Here is a 17,511-nt window from a genome sequence, read left to right as displayed (position 1 = left end):
GGTACACTTTCTTTGATCAACTAGTATTTCCTTCGTAGCTTCTGATGTATTATCCTGGCTACCTGATCATGTCTATTAGTTTACTTCATCTGGGTGATCACCTTGCATCCTGCGGTGATGTGTTGGATCATTTCTGAGGCCAGGTGGCATAGTTGACGTGTCATCAGACACTCCATGCTCCTTGGCGATGTATTTTCTATAGTTCCCGGTGTTGATTACCTAGCCTTGAATGGTCAGCATGAATCCTTTGGTCTTGAGGAAGTGCATCCTGCTTGCAAGCCATGCATTGGAAGCCATTTTATCTATGTGGTCTTGATGGAGGTCAATTGTGTGTCTACCACGGAGTGTCTTCTTTGCCCATCTTTCTATGTTTGTTTGTTCGGTCTAGGCAGGAGGGGACTCTTTGCTTAGATTGAGCGTGGCATGCCGCTTGTCTATATGGCTTGATAGAGTGCTGTTGTGTTTTTCAGGAAGTAATTCTTCAGGTTAGCTATCACTATCTTCTGTTGTCAACGAGGCCTATCGGGGTCCCTTCCTTCTTTCTGAGCAATTGTCAGTGTCTCCACAGCTGACCAGGTGGTGTTGGCAGCTCTTGGTCTTATTATTATTATATATAAATAAAAAAAATCTCCTCATTTATGGGATTTTTTCCTCCCTTTGATGGGTACTGATATCAAGTGGATGGGGTGGTTGGTTATGTCCAGTTACTATTATTATTGTTGTTACTGTTGGTCGAGAAACTTACTATCATACAGGTGTTCAGGATTGCACTTTCTGGAGTTCCACGTAAGTGTTCTCTGGGAGGGGGACCTATTATTAACCTATTCTTATGGATGCTCTTTGGCACTTTGGCTTTAAACATCTCAGTCAGATCTCCCCAAAGGTACCTGGTCTTGAGACTCTGCAATTTGCAGAACTGAAGCCTTTCTAGGTACGAGCACCCTTTTGTTCCCTTTACCAATCTGGTTGCCGTTCTCTGCACCCATTCCAGAAGATTTACGTATTTCCTAAAGTGAGGCCTCCAGACCTATATACAGTATGCAAGATGCAGCCTAACCATGGGCAACACTGACAAACAGATAATCCTTATCCCTGCTAGTTTCTTATATAAATTGACAAAACCCCATGAACTGTCCTGGGACCATGTCTACACTGCTCATTTGCCACTACTAATTATAACCAGTGTGCTACTTGCAAAAACATCTCCAAGAAATACAGCATGGAGCATTCCATTCTGCACTCCACACATAAAATCTCATACCATATCTAAATCTTGGCTTTCCAATATACAGTAGAATCCCATTAATCCAAACTTGACTCTGTATAGATTAGTGAAAGTCTGGATTAACCGGAAGCTATCTCGAACGTACCAGTTTTTATTTAATGTTACTAAATAAAAAAATTAACTAAATTGGTTTTTATATTAAATTAATAAAACAATATTTTAAAGTAAAAATTGTAAAAAGTACAAGAATATGGCAAGTAAACAAAATACTATACAAAGCAATAAAGTTTTAAAGTAGAACATTATATTACACAAAATTAAACACAAAAATATTACAACACAAAACAAATAACTATTTTCGAGAAGTTTACTTGAAATAATCCTCAGTGTTTTTTTGTTTTAATTTTGAAACTCTCTTTCGGGCCGCAAGATCTCGCAGACACTTCAAGGTCAGAGTGTGTTTAGTGTCAAACGGCACCAGGGGAGAAGCAGCACCAGATCTCCCCAGACGATGCCACTATTACCGATCGAGCGCATAGGTTTTGGGACCGTAAGTGGCTCGAGAGTTTGCGGATCAGTTCTACAACCAACATTAATAGGGATAGGGGTGTACGGATTCACCCCCTTTTAGAGACTATCATCCTAAAAAAGGATGAACGGTTCCGTATGACTTCCGTTCGAGCCACTTCCGGTTCCACAACGCAAGATAGCGGAACACGTGAGAACGAAAACATGTGATGCCTGCCATTACCCTGCTGATATTTAAAGGTGTACTGAATAATAGAGAATATTGCTGAAGAAGAAGGCTGAAGCCTTTGAAAGCTACGGAATTTTATCGCTTTTAACTTAGTATATTTTAATGCATTTTAATCTTGTGTTTTAATCTTTTAATTTTGTAAATACAGGTTATTGTAAATATAGTTATCAAAATTTTGTTGTGTTTTATTTTATTTTATTTATTTAATTTTATTTTATTGATTTCATGAAACGCTAAGAACGTATTATGAATATACCCAACCTCAGAGGCCTATTTGGGGAGGCACCAGGAGTTTCACCCATCTCCGCGATTCAAGATCAGAAGCTCGCCAGCTGATGTGTCTCTCGAAATAAATCAGTAGCTTCTCCTGCATTCCAGTTGCTTCAGTGTGACTTCATCATCAGAGTTGTTTTCATTAGCTTGCAACGATGATGATGAGAATGCTTACACGATGTCTTTCCCAGTGAGGATCTGATGTCCTAGATCATTATCACACATTATTCATGGGGCAATATCTTCATTTGTTACGTCTGAAAACAACCCCCCTAAACGTTGAAATAACTGAACAAAATGATTATCATCCTTATCATCAGGATCCAAAAAATATCCATTTCCTCCTAAGATTTTTCCACTGGAACATTAGGCCAAAGTTTTTTCCAGCATTTGTTAAGGGTAGTCTTATCAGTTTCGTCTCGAGCTGCAGCAGAAAAATAAATGACTGTCTTTATAGTTGACATTTTTAAGTTTTATTTTTCTTCAAGTGCCTCTTGTTGTTCTAACAGTGAGATTATCAACTTCTTTCTGTACCATCGCTTCATAGCCTCTCTCTTTGATCCATGAGGCTGTAATAGTGCAGTAATGTTGGGTGGTGAAAATTTTACAAAGATGTTGCCAGATCTCAGTTGTTCTGCTAGGTGGGTTTTGGAGCATTATCAATGAATAAAACTGCTTTTTCTTCCAGTCCTTTATTCCCTAAATATTTTTTAACGAAGGAAACAAATGAGATGAAAAAAGATCTGAGCTCACCCAAGCTGATTTTTGTGACGTGTACTTAGCTGGGAGGGCATTTAAGTTCACATTTTTAAGAGTGCGAGGCTTAGAAGATTTTCCTATTACTAACAGTGGTAACTTTAAATTCCCAGGCCCGTTATTGCAAAAAAGCAATGTCACTCTTTCCTTACTCGATTTATGTCCTTTAGGACATATATCGAGTAAGGAAAAACTTGATTTATGTCCTTTAGGACATAAATCGAGGACAAATTGCTTTGAGGCAAGTGTTTTCTTGAGTAACATTTTAAAAAATAAACCGGTCTCATCAGGTTTAAAAATTTGAGATGGAACTAAACTTTATTCACTAATAAACTTGAGAAACAGTACGGGAACTCCACGACTTATGTAAATTCGACTTTACGTAGGTTTTTGCCGGCCGGAGCAAACTGAAAAAATACGGAAATGTATTTTGCATCTGTATGGATAAATGGAGGTATTGTGAAAATATCGTAATGTGAACCCAATAACATTTTTTTTTGTAATTCATTCCAAGTCCTTGGAAGTTGAAAATTTCGCTATATTACTAAGCTTTTATCTCTCTAAAAGGTAATTTTTATAAAATGACATTTTAGAAATTTCACAACACTTTCATTGTTATCGTATGTTCCCGTTATAAGAATCAATTTTGAACACCTTCCTGATATTTTTCTAAAACACATTTCTGGAGGTCACTACCACAACAAAATAAAAACAATTTGCACTTTCTGGTTTATTAGGCTTTTCTGTTAGCGCAATCTATTATAAATGGGTAGTAAACTCGATCTTATTGCATTTGCGATAATACCGATAACTGCAATTGTGTGGGTTTTTACGCTATTATGGTGAAATGTGTTCCCCTTCACTGAAATCTTAAATGATATAAAAAAAAAATTTTCAGAAACTTGTTGTTTGTTTGTTATTTAGTTTTTAGGAGCATTAGCAACTAAAGGCCATATTGCTCCGGGATATGCGGTGGTCATTCCCTGACCTTTCCGCATCCTCCGTATTTGGTGGTGACGGGCTCGAACCCCGGTCTAATCAAGAAGCATGTGCTACGCACTGCTGCTCCTTCCCACCTGGCTACGGAGGCGCCTTCAGAAACTTCTCTTCATTCATATTTACATATTACAATGATAAAGAGAAAGGGACTAACGGAAAGTGTAAGTGCTGGCAGTGCCAGAAAATTAAACAAAATTGATTTAGAAATGAAAATTATTAAAAAGTACGAAGCAGGACAAAGTTTGTCATCCATTGCAAGGGTATTAGGTCTCGCTGCTTCAACAGTAAATACTATTTTAAAGGACAGTGCATGTATCGTATAAAATAACATGTCAAAGGATCGATGCACTTAAGATCAACAGCGTTCAGGTGCTATATCGACGATGGAAAAGCTATTAATAATATGGATGGAAAATCAGATTCAGAAGTAAGTGCCCCTGAGTCCAATGACCATTCAAGCAAAAGCAAGAAGTATTTATGAAGATATTACAGATAAGCACAGCGAACCTCCAAGTTCGTGGCACGCAACGGGTGGTTTAATAGGTTCAAACATTGATCTAGTTTCTAAAACATTAAAGTATGCGGTGAAGTCACCAGTGACGATTCTGCAGCTGCAAAAAAATTGCGATGTGTTGGAAAAAATTATTGAAAATAAGCTATTCAACACAGCAGCAAATTTTTAATGTTGACGAGACTGCTCTGTATTGGAAAAAAAATGCCAGACAAACATGCAATTCTATCAAACTGGATAGTTAACTGTTTTCTTATATTTGTTACCAAACCTCAATTTGCTTAACTAATGTTAAATCTTAGCTTATGAATAAACAGAACAATGAAACAAGTACTGGTTCTTTTGGAGAAATTAAGTTAGTTCTGCTATAAAAGGTATGGAAATTAAGCTCCACATAGTTTTTACTCCTGAGGCTTTAGGAGAAAAGAATTATCAAAAGGAATATTCAAAGCAGTAAGTAAAATTTATTTATTTTACCTTAAAAAGCCATTATTTTCTGCTTGCTCCTTCTAATAATAATCGGTTTACTTCTTTGTTAACCTTTTTTATTGAACACGTTTTATTAGAAATTTAATAAAAAATAAAAAGAACCCTTATGGCACAATGTAGGGGGGGGGGGAAGCCTTTTATTTTTCGAAATAATTGCTTTAAGCTGCTGAGACCACTCAAAGGCTATTGAAGATATACATGTGACTTGGCCACCACCAATTCCCTTCATACATTTCTTTTAGTGTCCCCTACACGGTTATATAATCTTCCCATCAGTATTTGGATCTGATTTTAGGAAATCAAGTAGTCATCCAGAGTACATAAGTCAGGGGAATAATGGTAATATACTCCACAATCCCACACTTCCCCAAAAACTGCTTCATAAACAGAACAAAGCTCACCAAGCAACAGTAATCATCTCCTTTTTTTTTTTTCTCTAAACTGATGCCCAGTGAATTCCTTTTTAACCAAAGGGTACAAATCTCATACATAATACTACTCCTGTCTCACCTCTTGGAAAGAATTCCTCGAGAATGATTCCCACGCTAAGTGATCAACATTACTTCAATAATTAAATTTTGTTTCTCTGGGAGAGCATACTGACCACTAATCCATAATATTTGTTTGTAGATTATATTAGTAAATACCACAACTTGCTACTTGTTTTACCAATTCGAAGGTTTCGGTTACTTTTTCTCTAACTTGAAAAAAATTTTATAAACACTCTTTGTTCCATCACTTAACACAATGACAAACCCTTGAACAACACAACAAAATGCCTGTGTGCAAATTACAATATGCATATGACATGGCAGCTTTTCCCTACAAGAGGAAAGCTGCCATGCTGCACTGCACCATGGTCCTACATGGATTGGACTCAGTCCTGATATTTAATTGTGAAATGTGCGGACCGGGCTAGCCGGGTGGGTAAAGTGCCCGCCTGGCAACCCAAAGGTCGTGGGTTCGAATCCTGCCTCGGGCTTGGATCAAAGTACTGCAAAAACCTTGGGAGGTGCATTATGGCCACAGAAGCCGATGCGCCAACAACTAACAAAAAAAAAAAAAAAAAAAAAAATTGTGAAATGTATTTATTTGAAGATATTTATAAATAAGTTATTTAACTAATTAATCTCTTTCTGATCACATATATATGCAAACATGTAAGGATACAATTAATTGAGGTCTGAAAATCTTCCAAGCAAACACGGCAAGTTATTCTTCCAGTATTTCTTTGCCGATCCCTAATTAAAACAATATATGAATGCATGTCAAGAACACTTATTTACTGAAATTACTGATATCCTAGTAGTGAATATTATTATTATTATTAGCAACATGGTGCAAGGAAGCCTGAGGCTTATGCTGCACCAGCCAAAAAAAAAAAAAAAAAAAAATTCCCGAGTTACCCTGAGAGAGAAAGAGTCAAAAATTGAAGGGAATCACCAAGAGAAGAATGATGATATCCAGCTCAGGACCCTGAGTGTGCCAAGCCCATACTCACCAGATGTGAGCCCCCAAGAATAAAAAGCTTAAAGCATAAATTACACCTACCCATACATAATGATATAAACATTGTAAGTGTATTGCATCACCTTATGCAAAACAGAAATGATTAAATGTAATAACTTGTTTTCCAACATGTATCCCATGATATGTTATCTATAATTTGTTAGTATAGATAACATATCGTGGGATACATGATTTATAGTGCTTGTAAAACCAAATGAACAGGTACACTGAAATTCCCTCAAATATTAATTTCTTATTTGGACTTCGATTATAGTAAAATTGTCAAAAATCCAAACCAGAATTAAAACAAAAAAAATTAAGAGGGTTGAAAAAAAAAAAAAAAAAATACACATTCATTACATCTTTTTGATGTAATATCCTCTATATCCATTTAAGCATCACTTAATTAGTAAAAAAACCCAGATCTATATATTGTACTAACGAAAAGGTTAATGCAGGTCTACTTAACTTGAATGTTAATTGTCGTAAATCAGTCCCATAAGACTAAGTTAACACAAAATGTTTCTGTGCTAAATGCATGCCGAAGTGGGCAGAGAACGTGTCAGGTGCACATTCGTTACATCAATTCATGAAAAATTCACACAACAGAGCAGTGACCACATAACATCAACAGTAATATGAACTAAAGTTAAGAATACTTATTTTCCGAAATAAGTATTCTTCATACATACATAAGTCACTATCATGAGGACAGAGAAATAGGCTGGCACCCAGCAAGTGTTTCTTCAGAGATTTTTTTCCTCTTCATTTTTAAAATGTAATGTACATTATATCAGTTCTCCAATTGGAACTATGTATTCATAGTTCCAAAAGGAGAACTGATATGTTGTAGTTTTAATATTTGTAAAATAATAACAGGAGTATACCTCAATATAGTATGCAGAACACTTCCATATATTACTCTCCAGAAATTAAAACGAAAAAAAATCGAAAAACTTACATTAGAGTAACATATAATTAAAAATCAATTTAACACAATTAAAAATAAGAAAATTAATTAAAAGAATTTTAATTAATTTTCTTATTAATTCTTATTTTTTATTAAAAGAAAAAATTGTTTTTAGATTTTTTCGTTAGGAAAGAAAAATCGTTTTGCAATTTTTTTGTTAAAATTCTTTTAATTTTCTTATTTTTAATTGCGTTAAATTGATTTTTAATTGCATTAAATTGAGTTTTATTGGGTTAAATTGATTTTTAATTATTTGTTACTCTAGTGCAGTGGTTTCCAAACTTTGTTACTACGCCCCCTTTTAAAAAATCTAATCTTGGTGCCTCCCCCACCCCCCTTATTTCATAAAACAATACAGACACATTTTTAAATGGTAAAAAATGTATTAATACAAAAAAAATGAAAAAAACGTAATTGACAGAATAATAACAAGGTTTTACTCTATATATATATATTCATTTTTAAATTAATTTGTTTTTAATGCGATGGATGTGTTTGTTTATTAGCACAAAGTTTATCAAATCTAGGTGTCATTGAGGAGAGTGCTACTCGCAGCTCTTTTTTCCTACTACTAAACGGGCTCGATATTTGGATTTCATTGCAGCTAATGCAGAAAATCCCATTTCGCATAAATATGATGTTATTACGAATGGCAGCAGTACTTGCATTGCTTTGCTTGACAAAGTATTATATTCTTCACTTTGATTCAACCAAAATTGAACTAGGGTTTCACTCTGAAATTTTTGTTTCAATGAAGTATCGCATGATAATTCTATCAATTTTTCCTTTTCAATAGTTGTCAATCCAAATTCATCATCTTTGTTCATCGACAAATGGATTTCCATAGCTCCAATTTTTATGAATGCTTTCACTTTATCTTTTTGAATCAGTGAATGCATTTGTGGTCCTTGAGTTGATTTATTCAAAACATTCAATTTTCCAAAAATTTCAACCAAATAGGCAGGTTTAACAATAAAGTTATCATTCCTAAATAAATTTGCCTCTTCATTATGATTTTCATCAAGAAAAATTGCAATCTCTTCTTTGAGTTCAAATACCCTTTGAATCACTTTTGCACGAGATAGCCAGCGCACTTCACAATAGTATAGAAATGAGGTATAATTAGCTTCCATATCTTCACACAGCTTTGCAAACAACCTAACTTTTAAAGGACTGTTTTTTTATGTAGTTTATAACTTTCGTAACTTTTGTAAAAATGTTGTTAAGTTTCTCGCTAGTTTTTTTTGACACAAGAGCTGCTCTGTGAAGCATGCAGTGCATCCAGATAACTTTGGGTGCTTTCTTTTTAACTAATGCTTGAAGGCCTTGTGTCCTGACATTGACTGTGCTCCGTCAGTACAGAGTACAATGCAGTTATTCTACTTTATGTCATTCTCATCAAAAAAAAGTGTCAATTATATTAAAAATTTCATTGGATGTGGCCTTTCCAGGAATGGGGTTGCAAAATAATATATCTTCTATTATATTAGTTTCTGCAACATATCGAACATATGCAATTAAATGAGCATCTTTAGCTACATCAGTTGCCTCATCTACTTTTAGGCGAATTTCGAAGTAAGCAGTCGAGAAACTAACTGATCGCAAATATTTTCAGATATATCATCGATTCTTCTGCCAACTGTATTATCAGCAAGCGGTATTTGTTGCAACTGTTTCGCCGAACATTATTTTAACCATATCAATAGCTGCTGGTAAAACTAGAATTTCTCCTATTGTGTGTGGTTTTTTACATTTCGCGATTCTGTAAGAAACTTGGTACGATGCTAGCAATGCATTTGATGGAACATAAACTATTTTTTTGAACGTTTGCTTTTGTTCATTAAACTCATCTACTTTTCTTTGAAAAAATTCTATGGGCTTACCAGCATATTCAGAATGCATAGTTTTAAGGTGCCGTTTTAATTTGCCTGGTCTCATACTATCTGCAGCCAAAACTTTCGTACAAAAAAAACACATCGGTTTTACCAAGCCATCTATAATAACACTTGTGAATCCTAATGATAAATAGGATGAATCGTATTTTCTTGTCTTGGGAGTTCTACCTCCTTGTTTCCTGTTGCTTGTATTCCCACTACCTTGACTTGTATCAGCATCAGTATCTTCATTATTAGTGGATTTTCTCTTGTAACCAGTCAAAAATTTATCAATTTGTCTAAAAATATTAGGATTAAATTTATATTCTTAAAAAAATACAACTTCTAAATTACTAACGATTATTATCAGTAAGTAATCACGCAAAAAAAAAAACAATAAAAAACACAACCGCACACCGCTGAAACCATATTTTCAACCATGCAGCTAATGCTATACTATGCAATCTACCTATATAAGTCATACATAGTATGCACTAAATTATATATATTACATTACATCAATATCAATCATAATTCATCAATCCATTTCAGCAAAATATATTTTTTTTCCAAATAAATGTTTATCTCATGTTTATATCGAAGTTAGAGTGAGATAGGTGGCGGTAAATGCTTTAAAAAATAGGTTATAAAATTTAATGTTATGCAATGAAAGTTTATTTATATGTATATATTTTTTTATTTATATATGTTATGTCATGAAAATTACATTTCTGTTAAACTTTTCGCGCCTACTTTTGCACTAGTCGGCGTCTCCCCAGGGAGGCGCACCTGCCAGTTTGGAAATCGCTGCTCTAATGTAAGTTTTTCAATTTTTTCGTTTTAATTTCTGGAGAGTAATATATGGAAGTGTTCTACGCACTATATTGAGGTAAACTCCTCTTATTATTTTACAAATATTGATATCAATGTAGAAAGTATTGAGCATCACAGCTCTGGTTCATGCTATCTAATTGTAGTTTTAAAAAAAAAACTATTGCTCAAAAAAAAGCAGCCTGTAGAACTCTGAAAAATAATGATATTTAAACATAAATGAAGAATTTATGTAATGATTACTGAACTCAATTACTGAATGAATGAATGCACATTTTGCATTGTACATTCAAGTGTTTCAAACCAAGAGGTTTGAAACACTTTTTTATTTAATATAAAATTATATAATTTATTAATAAATTTCAAACTTTTTGTAATATATACAGTAATTTATTTATCCTTTCAATATATTTTCAGTATACTATACTTGTAAAAACAAGTTGGGTAGTGTATACAATGCATTACATTTCAGGGCATTCTTTTCTTCTTTTTAATTAATCGATATTTTTTAAATTTTTCTGTATTTAATTAATAGAAAGTAAATATAGTTTTCTTTTAAAATAATTATTACAATTATAACTTTATAGAGCACATACTACTCAGTAATTTTACTATCTCTAAACTTAGCCATTCAGTTTAACAACTGAATAATATTTATTACTCTTCTCACTACACCTTTTCCCCTCCCTTTCTCTGTATATACCCCAGGTTCCCAACCTGTGGGTCGCAACCCCCAAGGGGTTTGCAAAGTGTTTTCTGGGGGATTACCGCGGTTATTTTTAGTTGCAATTATTTTTATAGGAAATTTCAAAAAACCTTGTACAACTCGAGAAACGGTCGTCAAACCCTGCACACTGAAGATGGTGAGGTTAATTCTTGGGAAAGCCAGTGAGATAAAGATGCAACAAATATCTCCGTCCAATAACACTATTCACAGGCGTATTTCAGATATGTCCATAGACATGAGTTTCTCCATTGTTTTCTTTTCAAGTTGATGAATCAAGAGACATAAGTTCATGTTCTCAGTTGCTTGTCTTTGTGAAAGATATTCACAAAAAATAACCAAATATTTTAAAACATAATTCTTAAAAGTATACTAATATACTGTGTGCACCATATAAATAGTCATTTCTTAGTGTGTGTATTAATAAATTATTTGTTTTAAAATTTTAGAAAATTTTTTTCATTCCCACTTATTTCTGATTTATTTCCCATATTTTGCTGTATTCGTGAGTTGAATTACAGTATTTTTCATTGTTGAAAAAGGTCATTTCTTTATAACGAAATTTCTGTATAACGAATTTTTTCAAGTGAACAATGGGTGGATGTATGTATATCACAAAAATTATTCTTTGCACATATTCTTGGTTTTTCTTCAAATAATTTTGTATGATGTTTATGGTTCACCTGTGAAAATATTAGAAAAGGATTTTTTTAAAGATGGAGCGAGGGCCTAAGCTATAGCTTGTTTAGCTTATACGTAAATCTGTCCCTGGCTGCCATAGATGAAATTAAATTTATTGCCCGAATTTTCCAGCAAAAGGCGAGGAAGCAATGGTGGCATATAACGACTAAATATATTAAAAATTATAACAGTCAATTTCTGTTAATTTTTCACTTGTACAATCGAGTTTTTCTTGAAATGTATTCAGAGAAAAACAAAGAAAATTTAAGAATTCTGACTACCACAATTGGTTGTGTTTTAATTACACAAAAACACGTTATTCAATATCAAATTCTGTTAATTTGTTAAATGTCTAAAAAAAAAAAAAAAACATTACAGCCTTTTGTTGACCGCCAAGTTTCATAAGAATAAAAACTTATTTAGTAGGAGTTTGCCTTAACTTCCAATCACCTTGTCAGAAAGTCACCAAAATTCTATTCGTGTGCAAGAATCTATCATCAGGATGTGTGTGGGGTGGGGGGGGGAGTAACAAAGTTGCAGAAGTTTTCTGAATTCATTGGATGACTATTTTCCACAACAGTATATTAGAGAGGCAACAATACCCTTGATCTGATTGTCAGCAGTGAGTATAATATACTGATGTAGGATCTACTTAAAAATATAATTGCTGCCAAGGGTAAGAGATTTTGCTTTCTTAAAGGCAATTACAGTACAGTGGTCTGTTTTCAAATTCCTTCCAGTGGAATCAACTGATGATATTACCAACAAAAAATTCTAAATGAGAAGTACTAAGAAGTCATAGAGAAGTTCAGGTTTTTATGTCAACTAAAAGTCTTGCCTGACCAATTTGATTGGATATTATGATGCAGTCACAAAAGAACTGGATGCAGGGAATAGCTTTGATATTATATACTTGGATCTTAGAAAGGCTTTTGATACTGTTGCACATGGAAGACTGCTACACAAATTGGAGCAGTATGGCATTGGAGGCAAATTGCTGCTATGGATAAAGGGGTGGTTGAGGGGGAGAAGACAGAGAGTGGTAATCAATGGACACTGCTCATCGTGGACTAATGTTATTAGTGGAGTCCCTCAGGGCTCAGTGTTGGGTCCATTATTGTTTTCTGTATTTATAAATGATATTGATGATGGTATATCAAGCTTAATGTCCAAGTTTGCAGACGATACAAAGGTTGGCAGGGTTGTCAAGGACACTACTGACACTATGCTGCTCCAAAAGGATCTGGAAAGGTTGAGCAGATGGGCTGAGAGGTGGCAAATGAAGTTTAACATTGACAAATGTAAAGTACTACACATGGGAAACAGCAACCCCAGAGCAACGTATCAACTCTGTGGTACTACACTGACAGTGGTAGAGAATGAAAGGGACTTGGGGGTGGTTGTGCAGGCAGATATGAAGTTGTCTGAGCAGTGCAGACGGGCTGCAAGAGTAGCTCACGGTGTATTGTCAATGATATATAGGAATTTTTCTAGCAGGGATAAGGAGGTGATTATTCCCTTGTATAAGGCAATGGTCAGGCCACACCTAGAGTACTGTATACAGGTCTGGAGGCCTCATTTCAAGAAGGATGTAGAGCTGCTGGAACGAGTACAGAGAAGGGCAACAAGATTAGTGAATGGAACAAAGGGGTGCTCTTACGAAGAAAGGCTTAAGTTTTGCAAATTACAGTGTCTGGAGACTAGGCACCAGCGAGGTGATCTGATAGAGGTGTATAAAGCCTTGAATGGTTTGAGCATGTTCAATGCTGATGGGATTCTTCCTGTAGCTCAGAATAATCACCTGAGAGGGCATAAATTCAAATTGAGGAAGGACAGATGTAGGATAGACGTGCGGAAATTTGCCTTTAGCCAGCGGGTGGTTGGTTGGTGGAACAGACTTCCATCCCTTGTAGTGGAGGCTGATAGCCTAAATAAGTTTAAGGCTCAGCTGGACAGGTATTTTGAACAAACAGAGGTGTGAAGTGGAAGTGGGTTTTTTTTTTTTTTTTTTGGCTGATGCTGCATAAACTTGCTTTCTTGCATCAAATGCCTCTACTAATGCTAATGCTAAAAGACAGCATTTAAGGTTTAGATCTAAGTGGATGTCAGATGAACTGATGAGAAGGATGACAGAGAAGAAAAATGTATGGGATGATTAAAACTTAGCAGGGAACATGGAATCTTACAGCAAGTACAAACTAATCTGCAATCAAGTCAGTTAAGCTAAGAAAGATTATGAGAAGTCTTGGTTAAGAATGAAAAGAAAAGTAGCAAAAAATTCTTTGCTTACATTAATCTTAGAAAGAAAGTAACAAACAAGAGTGACCATTAAATTATGAATGGCATAACTATTAATGAGTCTCTCCAAGTTGCTGAAAACCAAATATTTCAGATTGTATTAACACGGAAAGATGTTTTTTGGGGATAGAAACACACAGAGTTATAACAGGGAGCTAAATGATTTTGCTATTAGTATTAGTTGAAGCATATGATGGAAGAAAGCAAGCTTATATAGCATCAGCCAAAAAAAAATAATAATAAAAAACCACTTCCACTTCACCCCTCTGTTCGTTCAAAATACCTGTACAGCTGAGCCTTAAACTTATTTAGGCTATCAACTTCCATGACAAGGGATGGAAGCCCACCAACCAACCACCCGCTGGCTAAAGCAAATTTCCGCACGTCTATCCTACATCTGTCTTTCCTCAATTTGAATTTATGCCCTCTCAGGTGATTATTCTGAGCAAGAGTAAGAATCCCATCAGCATTGGACATGCTCAAACCATTCAAGGCTTTATACACCTCTATCAGATCACCTAGCTGGTGCCTAGTCTCCAGACACTGTAATTTGCAAAACTTAAGCCTTTCTCCGTAAAAGCACCCCTTTGTTCCATTCACTAATCTTGTTGCATTTCTCTGTACTCGTTCCAGCAGCTCTACATCCTTCTTGAAATGAGGCCTCCAGACCTGTATACAGTACTCTAGGTGTGGCCTGACCATTGCCTTATACAAGGGAATAATCACCTCCTTATCCCTGCTAGAAAAATTCCTATATATCATTCACAATACACCATGAGCTACTCTTGCGGCCTGTCTGCACTGCTCAGAGAACTTCATATCTGCCTGCACAACCACCCCCAGGTCCCTTTCATTCTCCACCACTGTCAGTGTAGTACCACAGAGTTGATACGTTGCTCTGGGGTTGCTGTTTCCCATGTGGAGTACTTTACATTTGTCAATGTTAAACTTCATTTGCCACCTCTCAGTCCATCTGCTCAACCTTTCCAGATCCTGTTGCAGCAGCATAGTGTCAGTAGTGTCCTTGACAAGCCTGCCTACCTTTGTATCGTTTGCAAACTTGGACATTAAGCTTGATATACCATCATCAATATCATTTATAAATACAGAAAACAATAATGGACCCAACACTGAGCCCTGAGGGACTCCACTAATAACATTAGACCATGACGAGCAGTGTCCATTGATTACCATTCTCTGTCTTCTCCCCCTCAACCACCCCATTATCCATAGCAGCAATTTGCCTCCAATGTCACACTGCTCCAATTTGTGCAGCAGTCTTCCATGTGCAACAGTATCAAAAGCCTTTCTAAGATCCAAGTATATAATATCAAAGTTATTACCTGCATCCAGTTATTTTGTGACTGCATCATTGTATCCAATCAAATTAGTCAGACAAGACTTCCCCTTAACAAAACCATGCTGTGTCCGAGCTATAACTGAAGACTTGTCTAAATGATCCTGCAGTGCTTCTTTAACCAGTGCCTCCATTAATTTTCCTGGAACAGAAGTTAAACTCACAGGTCTATAATTATTTGTGTCAGCCTTTGATCCTCCTTAGTGAATTGGGGTCACATTTGCACATCTCCAGTCTGTGGGTACATCCCCTAAGTCCAAGGAAGTTCTCATAATTATGGCTAAGGGTTTGCTTACTTCCTCTGCTGCCTCTAATATAACTGGATAGATCCCATCCACCCCAGGTGCCTTTCTTGTGTTTATCCTCAACAATTTCTCCTCCACTTTACTCCCAGTTACTTTCAAGATTCTGTAGCTTATTGCTAGAGTTGAATACACCTCTGGCATTCCCCTCGCTGAATAACTCCTCATGTGTGAATGTCGATGCAAAATATTCATTTAGTTTGTTAGCTACCTGAGCAGGATCATCAACAGTTGACCCATCGATATCAAGTGGACCAATCTGATGCATCCCCTTCCTTCTAGAGTTTACATAAGTAAAGAACTCTTTGCTGTTTTTCTTTGCATCCCTTGCCAAAGATTTCTCGTAATCTGCCTTCGCCTGCCTAATCTCCTTTGTAACTTGGTTACAGATCAACTTGTATCTATCATAGGCTTCTGTGTCATGTGTTAATTTGTATGTATCCCATGCATTTTTCCTCTCTGCCATATGCCTCATTAGTTCATCTGACATCCATTTAGGCCTAAACCTTGAACGATATTTCTTAGTTGGTATGTAAAGCCTAGTAGCTTCCAAGATAAGTTCTTTGAATGCTTCCCATTTTGCACTTGCAGTTGGTAACATCATCAGTTGGTCCCACTGTATAGAATTTAAATACTGTCTCAGTCTATCGTAGTCTCCTTTACGAAAGCAATAACCCTTCCCTTTACCCCTAATGGTAGTTACCTCTTTGAGTAAATCCCACTTCAGCACACTGTGATCACTGCCACCTAGTGGTTCATTAATCTGCAGATTCTTAATACATGAAGAATCACTGCTGATAATCAAATCAAGAGTATTCCTCCCTCTAGTTGCCTCCTGAACATGCTGATGTAGAAAACAATCATCCAATAAATCTACAAAAGCCTTGCTAGTGTGTGAGTGACCAGCCCCCAAATTCCAGTCAATATCTGGGAAATTAAAATCTCCCATTATAAGACTCTCTGATTTGCGCGAGTTGTGGCATACGGTGTCCGTTTATGCTCCTGATATAAACTTAGTTTTTAAATAGTTATACTTAACTTTATTCAATGATTCGCCCACCAGTGAATTCCTCTTCCTCTGCTCAAGCCTGATATGGTATCATCTTTGTGATATAATGAACAGGTATTTCTAATTTTTAAATATTCCTGCTCACTTTTGAATTCCTCAATTACATTGTATGCATAGCGCTTTAGCCTTCATGAACCAGGCAAACGCCCCGTTACCCTAAAGGCATAAGGTGACAATGCGTCGACCTTGACAAGTCACAAAGCATCGCATTACTCAGATCCCTAGGGAAATGCTCCCTCTCCTCAATCTTTAGTGTTAAGTACACTTGTTTCAACCATTTAAGCTTTCTTGTGTTCTCACAGTCATCACTGTGGAACGCGAACATAAAAAATTGCAAGCTTCACAGTGTCAGAGGGGAAGAACTACGAGGAATTAAAGACTAACCCCTAAAAGTGAGCATTGTTTACTGCTTCCAAGTGATTTTAAACCCGAAATCAGGCATGCCACAAAAACAGAGTAACTCGCAACAATCAGTCTGCCTAGCCTGCCGCGATGGGAAGGAACCAACCATTCAATGTCATGTATGCAAATTTACCTTTTGTGCCCACTCGGTTAAAACAGACATCGCACATCTTTTCAAACAACGTCGGAAAAGGTTCGCATGTGACAAATGCCTTGGAGATGTCTCTGAATTACCTGAACTTCATCTCTCCCGGACTGAAACTGGCCCTAGTGACCAGACAATCCCTGACCCAGATCAACACTCTCAGTCAAATACTGGTTTGCCTGAACCTTCACTCATGACCGTCGCAGGCGTTGAAGCAGTGGGAAACGCAACGTCACATGATGGCACTGCCAATCACGTTATATGCAGCACTAATTACTCCAATTTTCCATCAGATCATAATAATGATCAAAATTGTGCCTCGAACGCTAACGTATTCTC

General features: G+C 36.0%; 1 protein-coding gene across 1 annotated transcript in view; it reads right to left on the bottom strand.

Moving 5' to 3' along the window:
• LOC150087010 (transcription elongation factor 1 homolog) overlaps positions 1–17,511 on the bottom strand; it is a 58,215-nt gene that overhangs the window by 16,183 nt on the left and 24,521 nt on the right. Inside the window, exon 2 of the mRNA XM_090371743.1 lies at positions 6,181–6,251. Coding sequence (XP_090227869.1) covers positions 6,181–6,251 — 71 coding nt within the window. The remainder of the gene's footprint in view (positions 1–6,180; positions 6,252–17,511) is intronic.

This window comes from Mastigoproctus giganteus, chromosome 4 (genome assembly GCF_048544385.1).
Source record: "Mastigoproctus giganteus isolate SK-2022 chromosome 4, ASM4854438v1, whole genome shotgun sequence".
Taxonomy (NCBI): Eukaryota; Metazoa; Arthropoda; class Arachnida; order Uropygi; family Thelyphonidae; genus Mastigoproctus; species Mastigoproctus giganteus.
The sequence above is the reverse complement of the archived record's forward strand: the minus strand, read 5'-3'. Positions and strand labels throughout refer to the sequence as shown.